General features: G+C 36.1%; 1 protein-coding gene across 4 annotated transcripts in view; it reads left to right on the forward strand.

Annotated features, from left to right (window-relative positions):
- Nucleotides 1-18,216, forward strand: part of IFIH1 (interferon induced with helicase C domain 1) — a 56,005-nt gene extending 37,789 nt beyond the window's left edge. The window contains exons 6-16 of one of the 4 annotated variants that reach the window (XM_058715126.1): nucleotides 670-880; nucleotides 1,751-1,968; nucleotides 3,480-3,596; nucleotides 5,526-5,649; nucleotides 6,156-6,434; nucleotides 7,044-7,303; nucleotides 9,877-10,026; nucleotides 11,708-11,869; nucleotides 15,315-15,505; nucleotides 16,022-16,115; nucleotides 16,214-18,216. In XM_058715126.1, the coding sequence (XP_058571109.1) occupies nucleotides 670-880; nucleotides 1,751-1,968; nucleotides 3,480-3,596; nucleotides 5,526-5,649; nucleotides 6,156-6,434; nucleotides 7,044-7,303; nucleotides 9,877-10,026; nucleotides 11,708-11,869; nucleotides 15,315-15,505; nucleotides 16,022-16,115; nucleotides 16,214-16,393 (1,986 nt within the window). In that variant the 3' untranslated portion in view covers nucleotides 16,394-18,216. The remainder of the gene's footprint in view (nucleotides 1-669; nucleotides 881-1,750; nucleotides 1,969-3,479; nucleotides 3,597-5,525; nucleotides 5,650-6,155; nucleotides 6,435-7,043; nucleotides 7,304-9,876; nucleotides 10,027-11,707; nucleotides 11,870-15,314; nucleotides 15,506-16,021; nucleotides 16,116-16,213) is intronic. The other 3 variants (XM_058715129.1, XM_058715128.1, XM_058715127.1) reach the window with 3 other exon arrangements.
- The last annotated feature ends 251 nt before the right edge of the window (nucleotides 18,217-18,467 follow it).

Genomic DNA, 18,467 nt, shown 5'->3' on the forward strand with positions numbered 1-18,467 from the left:
TCCTAAGCAATGTCTTACCTCCTCAGTTTTGGTTCTCTGCTGTCTTCAATTTTTTAGGCATATTGCCTCTGGCCCCATCCCAAAACAAACAGCAGGAATAAATCAACACTAAACACAACTCATAAGGTCCTATGAACTATAGTAAATTTAAAATATTCTGTGTGGTATTCACAACCCTTTATAGCCTGGCCCTGATCTATGAATTCAAAATTTATTTCTTATCCAGCCTTGGTTTTCATTTATCTCGTCATTGACCCATGGCCTACTTGATTAGAATTCCTTCTAAACCTTTCTTTTGAGCTAAAACCAGTCATTTGCTTCTGCCTCTTTGCTGTCACTTTGTATGTATTTCTATGAGAGAATTATTATATTGTGTTTTAATAAGTTGTGCTTTTTTGTTATTTAGTCTTAGTCTATGTGCTTAGCTAGACTGTTCCTTGAAGTTGTCAGCCATATCTTAAATATTTTGTGTCTCAGATACAATGTCTACACCTAATAGGCGTTCAATAAATGCTTACTGACAAATTGGATAGGTCATTATGCTTAATTAACTGATAATTTAAACACCTCTGATAATGCTTGACACATAGTATGCCTTTGATCAATACTCCTTTTGCTTTGACCATGCTCTCTCTCTCTCTTTTTTTTTTAATTTTGGCATTTTTAAAGGTACCACTAGTTGAACAGCTCTTCCGCAAAGAGTTTGAACCATTTTTGAAGAAATGGTATCATACTATTGGATTAAGTGGTGATACCCAATTGAAAATATCATTTCCAGAAGTTGTCAAAACCTATGATGTTATCATCAGTACAGCCCAGATCCTTGAAAACTCCCTTTTAAACTCAGAAATAGGAGAAGATGATGGTGTCCAGTTGTCAGGTTGGTTGAAGTGTTTGCATTTTGGTAAGAGAAGAGTTAGTAGTAATATCAATGATAGTAACAGAGGCTGTATTTGTTAAATAATCTTCAAAATGCTGATTTAAAAGAGTATCTCTGATTTAGATTGTCTTTCATTGCTTAAGTTTTCATTAAACTCTTCTCCTTTCTTGGGGAAACGTACAAAGATTTTGGTATATTTTTAATTAGATCCCTTTATATACATAAGGATACATTATTAAATCAAGCACTCGCTGGACTTTCTATTTACTTTTTATTTCTATCTACCAACAAGTTATTTTCATATGCTAATGGATACTGTTAGATCTGCCATGTTTCCGTAGAATAAAATACAGTCCTTTCTATTTTGAGGGAATGGGAAGAAAAAGTGAGAGAAAGGGAAAGAAGTATATTCATCATAATAATGATAATAATTAAATTTAATGTTAAAACAAGGCAAAATTATCTCTGTTTAAATGATATGGTTCTCATTTGACATAAAAAAAAAGCCTTCAGCCACTTAAAATTAAATGCGTTATTAAAGAACAAAAGTGTAATCCTGATTAATTTGGGAGAATATAGGCAGAGATGGAATTCTATCCCATAACACTTTGTGCCTTTGTAAACTTTCTGAAACGAATCTATTAAATAGGGGCAATATCTAACAGGAATAGTTTCATGATTAATATACACGGACCTCTGGATGTACAGGTTACTGGCATAGTCACATTGTCCTCTTAAAAAGAGGTCTGTGCCAGAATTCTGCTCGAGAAAAGACATCACCATGGCACCTCAGTTTACTAACTTAAAGGTACTTTTCTTCACTATACCTCGCTGGTATGGACAAATGAACCACTTGGATTTTCTTTTAAGACTTTTCCCTCATCGTTATTGATGAATGCCATCACACCAACAAAGAAGCAGTCTATAATAACATCATGAGGCGTTACTTGAAACAGAAGTTGAAAAACAATAAACTCAAGAAAGAATGCAAACCAGTGATTCCCCTACCTCAGATACTAGGACTGACAGCTTCACCAGGTGTTGGAGGAGCCAAAAGGCAAGCTGAAGCCAAAGAACATATTTTAAAAGTAAGCCACTATGTATATAACATAATGTATATGTATATGTATATGTATATGTATATGTATATGTATATGTTATGTATAACAACAACAACAACAATAACAGCAACAACAACAAAAACCTAAAGCAAATGCCAGTGCTTCTTGGGCTTTTTGAGTAAGATTAGGTCCAAATGCCATGGAATACATAACAGAAGGTATTTCATGATCATTGATTAAGTTAAATCAATGTGTTTTAGTTAAAATAAATATATTCAACCTTCTACAAAACAGTAATATGCCTTAATTGATTACTATGACATATAAAAATGTCACAAAAATTATGGAGTGCAGATATAATAAATGAAAAATTGGGGCAAATGAAATACCTAATTTTAAATATCCACTCTTATTGTTAAACTTAACGATCCATTTGATATACAAATAAGCAATCTATCTCTCTCAAAAAATAAATAAATAAACATTTTAAAACAAAAAATAAAATAAAAGGGGCGCCTGGGTGGCTCAGTTGGTTAAGTATCTGACTCTTGATTTTGGCTCAGGTCATGATCTCCCCATCGGTGAGACTGGTAAGATCAAGCCCCACATCAGTCTGTGTGCTGACAGATTCTCTCTGTCCTCCTTCTGTGCACACACGTGCACTCTCTCTCTCTCTGAAAAAGATAAATAAACATTTAGAAATATGCATAAGTGATGAAAGTTTCTAATTTTCACAATACTCCATGAGTTTAAAAATTGCATATTTTCTTCTGTGCCTTTGTTGTTCTATGTGGTTCTCACATTCTGAGTAATCCAAATTAAATGGGAAAAGGGGGATACAAAAATCTCTGTTCGAAGTTGTGCTACTTGTCAGCTGACCCCAAATGGTAACACCACATAAAGTACTATTGTTGATTTCAAATGTTAAATGAATTCAGAGAAACACAAGGAGTATGTTGGTACTAAAGCAATTGCATTTATATTTTAAGTCCCTTACTTTAAGTTGGACTCAGTAAAATCACGTACAACAGACAGAGGCACAATTATTGGTTCCAAAATACAATTTATTATGGGATTAAGGACTAACATCAGTCTAGATTCAGGCACATCTAGTCTTCAGCTGCTCCTAGCTTTACATTGTCCTTTTTATGGGTAGAAGAGGGTGGTAATCTGATCCAGGGATGTCAAGATGGCCTTTAAAATGTCTCATATAATATGGTTATCTTATAACCATTCTCTGCTTATCTCTTTTATTTACTATACTGTTTCCATATCAGTTTTTCCAGCTGGCAAATGGAGTTTAAGAAAGGAGAATAAATACACTTCTTTTTTGGAATTATCCGCCAACTGATTTAGAAGTTTCTTTTTAGTCTGTTGAGATAAATGTACTGGTTAATCAGATCCACAGTAAAGCAATACTAAAATGCTATATTTAGCAAGTCATGGTACTTATTTATTATATGAAAAAATAGTTCTACATTGAATCGATTGAAAAGGAAAACTAAATATTTGAATATTGAAAAAAATCTCTTTTCCAGATATGTGCCAATCTTGATGCATGTACCATTAAAACTGTGAAAGAAAATATAAATCAACTCAAAGGCCAAATAAAAGAGCCATGCAAAAAGTTTGCAATCGCAGATGACACCAGAGAAGTATGTGCTTAAAGTTTTATATTTATTAGATTAATAATGCCATACTCAACTGAAACATGCAAAGGTTATTTTATACAAACCGAAGAATATTATCTTAAATTTTTAGCAATATAACTTAGTTTTATTCTTTTGTATTATTAGATGAGAAAGCACTGCTGTGAATTCTCTTGTCCATCCTTTTAGTTTACCAGTTTATATGAAGAGACGCCATGGGGATGAGAGTAGAGAGGGTTATATACAAGTAAACTAGAGAGATTACTATAGTTCATTTTATTCATTTAACTTTCTTGGTGAATTCCAGGACTAGTTTTCTGACATTTCACAGAACAATTTTGTTGCTACCAAATTGCAGCTGGTAATGATAATGGGAATCATTCCTAATTTGCACATTTACTTTCTTAAGAAAACACACGGTACACACAGTAGTAAAGAAGTAAAATATTTACTGTAATCGTTCCTTTGAAATGAGTATTTTTGCTGATTATAAAAACCAACTGAATTGTTTTGGATATTATGATCAGTATGTTATGTCAATACTTTCATTTGTAAAATATAAAAAGCATGATAAATTTTAGCTCTATGTACTTGATAATAAGTGTAGTCATTGAAAATCTATGTCATAGGATGTTAGGATTAAATGACCTGAAATATGTATAATAGACAATATTGTGTTTGAAATGTCGTAGGCGCTAAACCAGTGTCAGTGACAAATCTCCATAGATTAATTTTGGTGGAAATTCTGAAGAAGACTACTATCTATTCCAGCTGAACTAGAACATTTGAATATACTTTATTTTCCTTCAGTTTTGTTACTTATTCCCTTTTACTTGATAAATTTAAATGCATGTTTCTACTCATCATCATTGAAAAAAAAAACCCACGACATCCCTAGGATAAATTTTTAAAAGCCGCAATCTTACTTTTTAACTTACTTAATTTGGGTATGCTTTTTATTGAAGTATAACAGACGTACAGGAAAGTACAAATTCATAAATATACAGATTGCTGAATTGTTTTAAAATGAACACATCTGTATAGTCAAAATCTAGACAACATTTTCAACACCCAAAAAGCCCTTATTTCTCCTTCCAGTCACTCATCCCCCAAGGATAACTACTATCCTGACTTCTAACACCAAGATGGGTTTTGACAGATTTTTAACTTTATGTAAAGGAAATCATTTAGTATGCACTCTTCTGTTTTTTTGTTTTTGTTTTTTAAACTCTCTTAACTTTTTCTTAAATTCATTAGAGGGGTACCTGGATGGCTCAGTGGGTTAGTGTCCAACTTTTGATTTTGGCTCAGGTCCTGATCCCAAGGTCATGGGATCGAGCCCCACATCAGGCTCCATGCTAGCTCGTGCTTAAGATTCTCTCTCTCTCTCTCTCTCTCTCTCTCTCTCTTTCTCTCTGTCTCTCTAAAATAAAAAATAATCCAGTTAGTTAACATACAGTGTTATATTAGTTTCAAGTGTACAATATAGTGACTCAACAATTCCATGCATCACCCAGTGCTCATCACAAGTCTCTCTTGACTTTTTATTTTGCTAGAAATCATACCAGTTCTTCAAATGGAAATGTTTCTTAAATTACATCACAATCTCTAAATAATTGGGGTATTGCTTTAACTTACATATTTTAAAATTACTCTTAGCATTCAAATTTCTTATTATTCATTAGTTTTATCTTTGTAAAACTTTTAAAATGGGAATTCCAGTGGGGGTGCATGGTGTTGGTGTGTGTGTGGCTTAAGGGTGGATTTCGGATAAGAAATAAATGTACGAGGAAGTGGTCAGAGATTAACTTGTTTCTTTGTCTCAACAAAGATTATGAACCAAATTTATTATAACATGGAAATTATGTTAACAAAGGTAATGTTATTTCTTTAACAACATAAACATGTAAGAATAAGTGTATAATTTATTTTTAGGATCCATTTAAAGATAAACTTGTAGAAATAATGACCAGGATTCAAAGTTTTTGTGAAATGAGTCCAATGTCAGATTTTGGAACTCAACCCTATGAACAATGGACCATTCAAATGGAAAAAAAAGGTAACTGGGTTTTTGACTTAACACTTCCATGTTTATGCTAAGATTTCAGATGATCTATCCTATATTCTCAAGCAAGCTGAAAGCAAATGGAATATCAGATGGAATTTCTCTGAAGTAGTACACGGATGTACATGTTCTAATCTCTTATCTACTGATGGAAAGAAGCTCCAATCTATCCATTTTTGTCTTCATTTCCAGAGTCTTTCACTTATTGTATGTTTAACACATTAAGATAAATATTAACGTTTCTGTTTCCAAATGCAAACTGAACTGAAATGTTTTCCATGCTATTCTTCTGAGTCAGCAAGAATCAGGTAGGTGTTCTTGCTGTAACAGAGCTCAGATAGCCAGTCCAGGGGTTGAAAGGCTTTAAGAGCTCAAGGCGCATTTTGGGCCTTAACTTGCCCATTTCAAAAACAAGTATCAAAGACATATTCAAGTCCACAGCACAATTGTAGGGGTGTGTTTTACCATTATTTCACTATGTATAATGTGTTCTTTCACAGCTGCAAGAGAAGGAAATCGCAAAGACCGAGTTTGCGCAGAGCATTTGAGGAAGTACAATGAGGCCCTACAAATTAATGATACAATTCGAACGATTGATGCCTATAATCACCTGGAAGCTTTCTATAATGATGAAAAAGAAAAGAAGTTTGCAGTCCAAGAAGATGATAGCGATGAGAGTGGTGAGGAGGGTAACGATGATGGTAACGAAGATGAGGATGATGACAAGAAGCCTTTGAGAGTGGATAAGACAGATAGATTTCTCATGGATTTATTTATAGGTGAGAATCAATGTGACATTTATGGTGTATGCTCATGCATGCGCCTCTTTGGCATGAGCCCACTACTTCTCAAAAGCTCCCCAAAAGGCCCTCTTTTAAAAAAAGTGTGTATTTATTTATTTATTTATTTATTTATTTATAGAGAGAGAGAGAAAGAGAGAGATACAGAGAGAGAGGGGGGATCCCAAGCAACCTCTGAGCTACTAGTGTAGAGCCTGATATGGGGCTCTATCCCGAGAATCTCAAGATCATGACCTGAGCTGAAACCAAGAGTCCAATGCTTAACCGACTAAGCCAGCCAGGCACCCTCCAAAAGGCCCTCTTAAAATAATCTTTCATTTTGAAAGAAGAAATCCCACCTATATCGGGGCCCCTTCTAATTGATGGGTTCAGATTAGCCATTAATTGTGTATAATCACGATCAGTCATTCAGCCACCTGGTTTTATTATCAACAAGACTGCAATACATTTATTTATTAAGCTAGCCTCATTGTTAGATATAGCACAAGATTAACTGTAGGTCAACTACGTATCTCAGTATCTCATTACATAAAATCTCCCAGTGTAATTATTCACATATTTTATAATCAAACTAATTATTCTTTAAAGAAAACAATAGAATGTTGAAAAAGCTGGCTGAAAACCCAAAACATGAAAATGAGAAGCTGACCAAATTAAGAAACACCATAATGGAACAATACACAAGGACTGAGGAATCAGCCCGAGGAATAATTTTCACAAAAACACGACAGAGTGCATATGCCCTTTCCCAGTGGATTACTGAAAATAAAAAATTTGCTGAAGTTGGCGTCAAAGCCCATCATCTGATTGGAGCTGGACACAGCAGTGAGTTCAAGCCCATGACACAGGTGAAAACATCTCCTGTATTTCTTTCCTCATGTTGTTATTTCTCTTCCCAAATTTATTGTAGTCTTTTTCTTTTTTCATTTTTTCTCTTGACATCCCACAAAATTATTTGTGGGATCTTAAGAAAACACGTGTTCTTAAGATAAAATGTAAGTTTAATAGCAGTCTAATCTGTGGTATTTGATAAGCTGAAAATTGTGTTAGGAGTCACGTTTTTCACATACTTGGAGCAACTTTGGAAATTGAGTTTCCTTTGCAAAAATGATTGACATTTAAACCTAGTAACAAAATGCAAAACTGGTTACAATATCATATCGAGTGGAAAAATCAAATCCCCACCAAAGTATGTACATTATAATTAGAAAAATGTAGAATATGTTTGCATAGGATGAGATCTGTAAGGCAACTTGGAAAAATTAAGACATTTCGTGTGTTAAAAGATTTGGGACTATGAGCGATTTTCTTTTCCTTTTAAAGATTTGTTTTGTTTTGTTTTCATTTCATTATACTACTTATCATGTGCACAGTAAAAACCCATGGGAGATTTAAAAAAAGGCACTTGTAGACATTACAAGCATGGATTGTTAGAGTAAAATGTTCTTCTGAAGTCATATTGACTTTGAGTCTTGAGGGACAAGAGGAGACTTGAATTCTGTTATGGTCATCATCATTCAGTCCAATGGAGCAAATTATCTGTTTTACTGTTTGCTGAAAAAAATAGTTCTTGAAATTTTACATGATAATGCTCAATATACTCACTACATATACTCAGTTAAAGCTCCCTCTAAAATTTATGCCAGAGAAAGAAAGAACTGTTTTCCTTGGGTAAGGAGCTTACTTCCTCCTTTGTGATGAGAACTAGTTTTCTTAATTTGTTTCCCTTTTGCCTTACCTTTCCAGAAGCTCACAGGTAAAACTCAAGTTCAGTCCCACAGCCTCTGGGTTAATGCTTACAAGTAATACATCTGTATCCTTTTACTCCTGTTTTTAAGTTTCTATTATATTAGCTTTCGTATTATGGCTTCAGGTATATGTGGCCTCAGCTCCTCTTTGAAAAGAGGTGAGGTATAAAAGGAAAGTATGTTATCAAGCTACTTTTTGGTCCTAAGTCATTTCAGATTTGGGGGCTACATACCAAATTACCTTCCTTACATCCCACATCCTCCCCTTGTGAACAGAGTTGGCCTTACTCCTTGGGAGAGAGAGTTGGCATCTACTGTTTCAGGGTTTGATGCTGTGTCTGAAATTCTCATTATTAAAGTACTCTTGAATAGCAGAGACATCTTCTGCTAAAATCCAAAGACATGTAAGCCTTTATCAGTGGACATGAGTGCCAGAGGGAGAAATTATCAGTGAAGACTGGAGAGAGGCTTTTTCTGCACAATGCTTTCGCATTTAGGAGTCAAATAAAGACACACTGCATCTAAGAAGAGAAGGAAGGGGATAGGAAAACACACTGCTGGTGTGACATGTTATTTTTGCTTAATGTTTGGGGATAAAAGACAGCATAAACATGCACCAGAGGCAGACTGGACCAACAGCTTTGATAAGAGTAGTTGTGGCAGTAAAACCACCGTGGCCATATGGGGCTGGGTTTATGTTCACCTGCCCCTCCTATGCAAGGGCCAGAGTGCATGTTTTCTTTCTTTCTTTTTTCTTTTTAAGTTTATTTATCTATTTTTGAGAGGGGGGAGGGTCTAAGAGAGAGAGAGAGAGAGAGAGAGGAAGAGCCTGACATGGGGCTTGAACTCACAGACCATGAGATCATGACCTGAACTGAAATCAAGAGTTGGATGCTTAACCCAGGCGCCCCTATTTCTTATACTAAGAAATTAATATACTCAAAAACTCAAAATTCAGAGTTGTTTCATTTAATTATAGTTTTAATATTATGTTTTAATAACTTATTATTTCATTTTTATTTAATCTTCTCTTTGAACAGATAACATATTCATATCTTTCAGAATTAATAAGGTTCAGCGCACACGACTCCCCTCCAGTATTCTGGCTCCCTCGCTGGAGGCAGCCAATATTTTCAGTTTTTCACATATCCTTCCAGAAATATTCTATAGGTTTCATGCTTGAGTGACTCTTAAAGTGACCAAACGTGGCATAGACTGTATTATTTTCTGTGTGACTCAAAATTCAACAATCTTTCAAAGTGTCACGGCATCTTATTTTCTGAATACTAAAGATTCTGAAGTTAACATCGTAAAGAGCAAAGCCCACTCTAGTTTCTCATTGCCCTATCTTCTCCTCAACCGAAAGCATCTCCCTTTTCCTCCCTCCCAAGTTACCCATCAATTTATTTCCTTGGCAAAAATGATGGTCTTCCCACTTCCAGACTGGATGATGGAAATATTGTTATTATTGTGTGGTAATCCCAGATTGGATATCAAATGTTGTCTTACCATCATGTCTTTGTTCAATGCCAAAAACAGATGGCAGTGAATCCGTGTATGAGCTAATCCTTTGATTTGCACTGACCAGTTGCAATTTATTATTTCTTCTGCTAATTAGAAGATTATAATGTGTTTAGCATCACAAAATTTAATTTATTAAAATGTTTCTACAGAATGAACAAAAAGAAGTCATTAGTAAATTCCGCACTGGAAAAATAAATCTGCTTATCGCTACCACAGTGGCAGAAGAAGGTCTGGATATTAAAGAATGTAATATTGTTATCCGTTATGGTCTCGTCACTAATGAAATAGCCATGGTCCAGGTACACTTAATACCTCTAATATGTTAAATTTTTATTTTGTGTTATTATTTTAATTGTTTTAGCAAAACAGCACAGTTTTAAAAATATATCTATTCTTCTAAAAGAGAAATCGGTTCTTATTGTATACAAATACCAAATCATTATATTGCACACCTGAGACGAATACAATGTTATATGTCAATTATACCTCAATTCAAAAAAAGAAATCTTGAAGAGCTGAATACTCCTGTTTTGATTCGTATGACAATCAGATAACTGTTGTATTTTTGTTGTTATTTTTAATTTTATTTTTAATGTTTATTTTTTGAGAGAGAGGGAGGGAGGGAGGGAAAGAGAGAGAGAGAGAGAGAGAGAGAGACGGAGCACAGGCAGGAGAGAGGCAGAGAGAGAGGGAGACGCAGGATCCCAAGCAGGCTTCAGGCTCTGAGCTATCAGCACAGAGCTCGACTCAGAGCTCCCAACTCATAGACTGAGATCAACCTAAGCTGAAGTTGGACACTTAACTGACTGAGCCACCCAGGCACCCCAACTGTTGCATTTTTCAACAACTCTTCTTTGGTTGTTATTTCTGTGTCCCAAGACTCTTCAGAAACATGACACTGGCCCCGCCCCATCTGTAAGAGTCAAAAGAGGCCTCTTCATTCCTAGGATGTCTGCGAGCTCCCAGCTGGGCTAGGAATCTGAAGTGCAGTGTTCTTAAAAATGTCTGACAAAGCAATATGCACAAACCTTAAGGATCCCTACCATTTCTGCATTCTCCTCCCAATTCTTACAGTTTTTCTGTATGTTTTGAATTTTTCATCATAAAATGTTGAGGGAGGCAAAGTTACACATGCAAAACAAAAGTGAAATGTCCTAATTTTCTTTTATCTTTTACCCACACTATTTTAACAATATAATTGTTACCTTTCATTTGCATATATAATACTCTTCCTATAAAATTAACTTAAAATCTTTTTTAAATACGTTGAATTGTATCCCTCCATGAGAGACAAGTCAGGAAGACTAAGATAACCAGACAACCATCAAATTAGCAAGTAATTGAATTTCAAGAGTTAATTTGTTGGTGGCTTGTAACACTGAATGCATTTTTCATACAGATATTATAGCTGGTAGTTAGGTTCCTGGGCCAGGCCACAACATTGTCTGTTACTCAAAATGTACCGAAATATTACTTTCTAAAGAGGACTACAGAAATTTATCACCATGTTGAGCCTGTTTTCATGGGGAAATGTGCTCAAAATCCAACATAGATACCAGGAGCAGAAACTGCATTTTCAATAGTCCTGCTGTCAAGGTCAGAGATGCCCCTTCTTTCCATCTATCCCTCCTACCAGGCCGGAATGCCATTCCAGTCTAAGTCAATGGTGCCGGTTCCCAGGGTTGAGAGGAGGATCCTGGGAACAAAAAAGGTGGACAGAATGGTCTTGTGCAGTTGAGGGTTTTGAGGGTTGGTGTGGTGACCTAACCATCATCGCTCTAGAACATTGTTTCTGCATTAAAGCACATTTTGAATTTCAAATAACTGATTTACAAAAAATGGGTAACAGCTAACTTTACTGAGAATAATGAAATTACTTGAAGGCTGGCACACTGAGCAATGAATACCATTCCAGACCAAAGATGAGAGTGTGGACAGAAGGCATAGCCATTCGTTTATTTGATTTCTTTATGTTCTCAGGCCCGAGGTCGAGCCAGAGCTGATGAGAGTACCTACGTCCTGGTTGCCCACAGTGGTTCAGGAGTTATTGAACGTGAGATAGTTAATGATTTCCGAGAGAAAATGATGTATAAAGCTATAGACCATGTTCAAAATATGAACCCAGAGGAGTATGCTCATAAGGTATTGTTTTTGGACCTCTCTGAATTTATTTTTCACTTTAAAGTGGCTGCATGTGGTTGCCATTGATAGCTTTGTGGCTAAGTCTCAAGACAGAAATTGTGCTTGAATTTTAAGTTCCAGTTGGATGAGCTGTACTTAGTCCGGATTCACATACAAAAAGAATCAAGATCCATCATGAGCAGAAATTGTCAGGCCACCGTTCCAATGAAACCAACCAAAAATTTTGATGATGTAAATTTAATCTGCCCTTGTTTAGAAAGATTAGTGCAGTTCACCCATTCAAGCCAACCTGGTAATTTTGGTTTCGTTGAATCAGTACAGACACAAATTTTCATTGTAGAAGTATTTATGAAGTGCCTACTCTGTGCCAGGCAATGTTCTAGAAAGAGAGAGCATGGTAGCAAACAGCACAGACCGATCTCTGCCACGTGAAGCTTATATTCTAGAGTATATGTAGTGAGAGTTGAAGAGGAGAAACAAGAAACAAAAATGAACCAAGAAATATATCACATAAGGATAAATTCTAGAGAATTAGAATAAGACAACATGAAACGAGTCATTAGATGAGTACTTTTTAGATTGGATGTTTGGGGAAAGTCTCTTAGAAATAGAGACATTGAGGTTAGATTTGAATGATAAGAAAATACATAATATGTTATCTAGCTGCATCTCAGTTTACTAATGTAGAGTCATTTGAGCTTCAAGAGGAATGCCGTGAAGGAAGAATGCATTTCTGCAATATTTCAGGAAATCCCCCATACCACTGAATTAAAGACTGTAACTACTATAATAGCAAACAATCCATTTAGAAGAAAATTCACACCCTTGCATATGGGTGTGAATGTTAGTTTCTTAACATTGGAATTGGCTCTACCCTAAATAGAGTTTCACGAAAGGGATGCTTTTAAATTGGTGTGCATTGCTATAACCAACTCCAAGGTTTCCTGGCCAGGTTTCTACACAAACTTATATTTTAAAACCCCTTTACATATAAGGCAAACCAAACATTTGATAATGTCAAATCAAACATCTGTGACCATATAATGTCACTGGAAAGTTAATCAAGTGGATATTTTCAAAGATTGATGTTTCAAGACCAGATGTTTTGGGTAAACTCTAGGCCATCTCTGGAATTTATGAGGCAAATTTTTTCAGATTATATCTACAATAAGATACAGTCTCTTTGGGGGCCCCAGAATCGGCTACCTTTTTAGATTTCCTTTGGCTAAGAGCCCTGACCTCCCAAAGCTACTCCAGGCTGACAAACTCAGAAAAGGATGGCAGGGGGTACATTTGACTACTATTCCGTGCAGCTCCCTCAGCAGACATCGCTGGTAGACCCCAGCACTCCCTTCTTCTGAGTTAAGAATCCGTATCAACACAATGTTCAAACAGCCACTAGTAAATGGTGAGCCTTGACACAGAAGGTGAGGCCTATTTTCCATGTCATATACAGACTCTGTACATAACTGATAGCCTGTGACTCAAACTTCTAGAAACAATGTGAAGATTTTAAACATTTTCCCTGGCAATGACCCAACAGCTTTTCCAACTCATTACATTTTATTTAGACTTTGACTGACTGTAGCTTGTACCTCCCATATATTTATGATGCTTTGTTTTCATTTGTTGCCCCTCTAATTCACATTCTTTACTATTTTTCACTATTTTAGAACTAATCCCTTACTGGTCTTTAGTATTTTAACTAATTAATCAGTTAATTAATTAATGTATATATATGTGAGGGAGAGAGAGAATTTAAGCAGACTGTGCTCAGTGTGGAGCCCGACATGGAACTGGATCCCACAACCCTCGGATCATGACCTGAGCCAAAATCAAGAGTCAGGCTCTCAACTGACTGAGCCACCCAGGCGCCCCTATTCTTTACTATTTTAAAACTAATCTTTTAGTTGCTGGTGTCCTGGTTACATACCCATACACTAACTTTGGATTTATTTTTATCTTTTCTGTTGCACCTGTGTTTCTTAATTGTCTGCCACGTACATGATCCCATGCCAAATCATCTTTTATCGGCTCAGTGAATGATAGTATCTTGCAGGAACAACCTAATTAAACTTTTAGGGAACATAATACTTCAATTTTTTATATTATTATAATTTACACATGACACTAGTCTTTGTAGTTGTCTGTTTAAACTATTATATGGCCCATGGGCTGCTTACAAGGTTTCGTTATCCTTTCTGTAGTAAATATGGCTGTCTTGAATCAAAGCCCAAAACAGAGGTGAGAGCCAGAGATGGGCCATTCAGCTTTGCTCATCAGCACTGATAATTTACTTTTACTACAAACTTCCCCTCAGCCTTCAGGAAAACAATGGCGTCCTGCACATTTTAATATAACTTTGCTATCTATGAGTGGTTTAGTTTGGAGGTAAATTATTTAAGAAACAAGTTTTCCTAATGTGAAGTTATGTAGGTGTGAGACCTGGCCAGTGCCTATCTCAAGTTTTGTGTCTCTACATTGTTTCTGTTATGACATAAATTTTGCCACTACCCACAGGGCCTGGAATACACAGTTAAGGTCTTATTCTCTCATAAAAAAATGTGGATAATCTAGAGCCATATGATAGCTCCATGATGTCAAGGAAGCCAAGACCTTTCTCTCTCTTATCTGCCCACTTAGTATTTGGTTTCTGTTATCCAGGCCAAAGAGAGTTTTTTTTCAAATTTCAACTGTCACATGCTCATTTTAGGTGGAAGAAAGAAGAAGATGGAAAAGACAGAAAGTGCAAAATGGCCACTATCTGATACTTGAGCTTTTCTAGAAATTCTACGCAACATTTTATGTCTCACTGGCCACTGGCTTGAAATGTTGTAATGTAGCTAGCATATTTTCACCTGGAATGAAATTATAGTTCTGTTCCCAGGAAGAATGGACTCTGGGTGGGAAACTAGTGTTTCTGCTACAAATGTGTAAAGAAGAGATTGAGTAAGATAGCAAAGGGTCTAGAAAAGATTAAAGAAATTGGTGGCGGGTGGGGGGTGGCTTATCACAAGTAAGAGAAGACTATTGGTAATGTCATAATAGTGTTTAGGTCTTCAAAGGGATTCCATGTAAAAGAAGGCTTAAACTTATTTTATGACACCGAATTGAAACTAATGGCAAGGGAGAGAGGTGGTAGGATGAGGTGTTATTTTGTTGTTGTTTTGTTTTTGTTTTTTTAATATTACTAAGGACTTTCTCACAGTAGAACTTGTCTAAAATGGAAAAGGTTGCTTTCTGAACACATTTCCATGATTACAGGAAAGGATTATATGCAAAATTCTTTGGAGGCTATCGCCTCATTATTTTTCTTTCTATACTAAGGCCAAGTGCACATTTTTGTAACTGTTTAAGATCTCTGAATTCCAGGAGACTTACTTCAGTGAAGCTGTGAAAAAAAAAAAAAAAAAAAGAAACACTGAATTTTTTTTTCCCAATGCAGATTTTGGAATTACAGATGCAAAGTATAATGGAAAAGAAAATGAAAATCAAGAGAAGTATCGCAAAGTATTACAAGGAAAACCCATCGTTAATAAATTTCCTCTGCAAAAACTGCGGTGTGGTAGCCTGCTCTGGGGAAGACATCCATGTAATTGAGAAGATGCACCATGTCAACATGACACCAGTATTCAAGTAGGTCCGGGAACACTGAATTTTTAGTTTCTGTATAAGAAGTGAAGTAGGTTGTACTGTGCGTGTTCTTCCGAAATAGTACAAATGAGGTTCATTATTTTTCAGAACTTCTCCTCCTTTAGCCCCCATATTCTATCCCTATTTCAAATGTGACTTTTTCAAATATATTGCACTGAGGCACGGGGGCGGGGAGAAGGGAGAGCCCCAGAGCCATTTGGATCCAAGGTGCATCGTCTGGTGTGTAGTCGTATTTGTTCTCAAAATTTTGGACAACTTAAGTCTAGTTAAAATAATCTACAGACTTAAAGAGGCCACCAAAAGCAACATGGCCCTTGAGAGATGTATGCGGAAAGGGAGTGTCTATCTGATGATCTGTGGGGGCAGGAAGGAGAGGGGGATAAGGTGTGGGATATGCATGCAGGTGGCTGAGCTTCAGGTCCAACAGCATGTACCCATAATTTGCATATTTGTCCGTTGCAAATTCTCAGGTATGTTTTTACTCCTTGATCATTTTAGGGAACTCTACATTGTGAGAGAAAACAAAGCCCTACGAAAGAAGTTTGTAGACTATCAAACAAATGGCGAGATTATCTGCAAAATATGTGGCCAAGTGAGTAAAGTGCTGTGAGCTTATGTTTACTTTGGCCACAGGGAATTCTTAATTGGATGTGCATTTAATTTTTCCTCTCACTCTCTTTTGTTTTCTAGGCTTGGGGAACGATGATGGTGCACAAAGGCTTAGATTTTCCTTGTCTCAAAATAAAGAATTTTGTAGTGGTTTTCAAAAATAATTCACCGAAGAAACAATACAAAAAGTGGGTGGAATTACCGATCACATTTCCTGATCTTGACTATTCAGAATATTGTTTGTTAAGTGATGAGGACTAACATTCGATTTGAGACTCTTTAAAAAATATTATCATCTTAACATTTACTTTGATTTTGATGAGTGTTTTTACTATACTACAGAACTGATGTGAGGATTAATAAAGTCATTGCCTTACTTGGTGTTGAGCTGCATGGAGGAAGATAATGTATTATGCTTTCAAGTATCTATCTTGTTGTTGGACAGGGGTAAAGAACACCTAGCAGTAATACGCATTAGTATGGAGCATTATGGGACTGTGGAAAGAATGCTAGCATATAAAGGAGGCATCCAAGGTACCACTATCAGTCCTGTCACACCAATCTTCACGATGAAATTAACCAAATCAGTTCATCTTTCTGAACCAGTGTCCTTATTCGTGAAATCGTCATAGTATTATTTACCTTTGCTTTCATTAGCTTTCTACTGCTACACAACAAATTAGCACAAACTTAGTGGCTTAAAACAACAGTCCTTTATTATTACACATGTTCTGTAGGTCAGAGGCCTGGACAGAGTCCTCTGCACAGGGTCTCAGAGACTGAAATCAAGTTATGAAACAAGTGATGTTTTTCATCTGGATGTACTGGATGAACATTGAATCACTTCCAAGCTCTTTCAAGTTGTTGGCTATCATTTCCTTGAAAATGAAGATGGGGATTCCTGTCTTCTTGCTAGCTGTCCACTGGGGATCACTCTGAACAGGTAGGGCTGCCCTCATCATGTGACTTGCTCATAGACCTTTTATAGCACAGCTATTTGCTTCTTCAAAGCCAGCAGGACAATCTCTCTCTTGTCTGCTAAGATAAAATCACAGGAGTGACTATGTCATATTCATAGATCCTGCCCACACTCAAAGTTAAGGGATTTTGAGGGCACATACACCACACCAGCAGACGGAAATCTTGGAGGCCGTCTAAGAATTCTGCCTCTCATACCACTTGCTCAGCTTTTGTGAGTAAGTGATATATGTATTCATATGAAAAGCACTTTGAAAAATATTAAAGCACCATAAAAAGCAAGGTACTATGAAGAAGCAGCATCAGGTAGCTTAAGTCTTATTTTTTCAGCTTTCCCTCCATAAACACAGGAATGGTGGCTAAGGCCAGACTATTTATTAATACTTGTAAGATTACCTATGTCAGTAGAGATGTCTAGGGTTCACAAAGGATGTTAGCAGGGAGCAGATGCTTGATGTTATTAGAGAAAGTATCTACCTCCACTTGTCCCTAACACCAGGTAGAAGGGTAACCTCTCCGTGACTGTGATATTTTCAGTTTTTCTGAAGTGAGTATGATTATTTGGAGATAGGCGCAAGGTGCAGCATTCAGAACATTCTCACAGTAGAGACAAACAACCTCTTTTGCCATGGAAGAGCCACATGATTGAGACTGATTCACAATTGACCATTTTAACCCACACTTACTCAGATGATCTGCTGCATGGAAAGTGTTACCTTCTGTGACTAAAGAGAAACAAAATGTTGGAGGGAATGAGAAAGAAAATTCTTCTGTGGTTTTGATGGATTAATTAAATTCAGTCTAACATTAGCTTTTCTTAATAAGAACCAAGCAAAGATGAATATTAACCAATGAGAGCTCTTGGGACAAAGAAGATTGTGGTTTTCTTAAAATACTTTTAAAACCTCCAGCTGACTCCATTTAAAGTACTGCTGTCTTCTAGAACATTTTGGAAACTATGCAGGAAACCAAATGCATAAAATAGCTAAATGTACTACTGTAACATATGTAGACTGTTTTTGAGGTGTCAACAAATATCAGGTTTTTTCATCTGTGTTTTCCAGTAAATTTTTTTTTCAATAAAGAAGTGTTATCTTTACCTCAAAGTTTTGAAATACGTGTTCCAAATAGTATAAAACTTAATATGTGATGGTACCTGAAAACTCAAATTATGATGCATGTAATAATTGTAGCATTTTGATTGATCATTACCGAACAGTTTAATACTTAGAGTATTTGGATATCATTTACAGGATAGCCTCATGACATGTAGATATCAACCTGGAGTTGGAAGGCCTAGGCCTAGTTTTAGTCCCCATGAAACCTTCAGTTATTTGGGGCACTTTGGGCAACCGCA

Source organism: Neofelis nebulosa, chromosome 2, assembly GCF_028018385.1.
Source record: "Neofelis nebulosa isolate mNeoNeb1 chromosome 2, mNeoNeb1.pri, whole genome shotgun sequence".
Taxonomy (NCBI): Eukaryota; Metazoa; Chordata; class Mammalia; order Carnivora; family Felidae; genus Neofelis; species Neofelis nebulosa.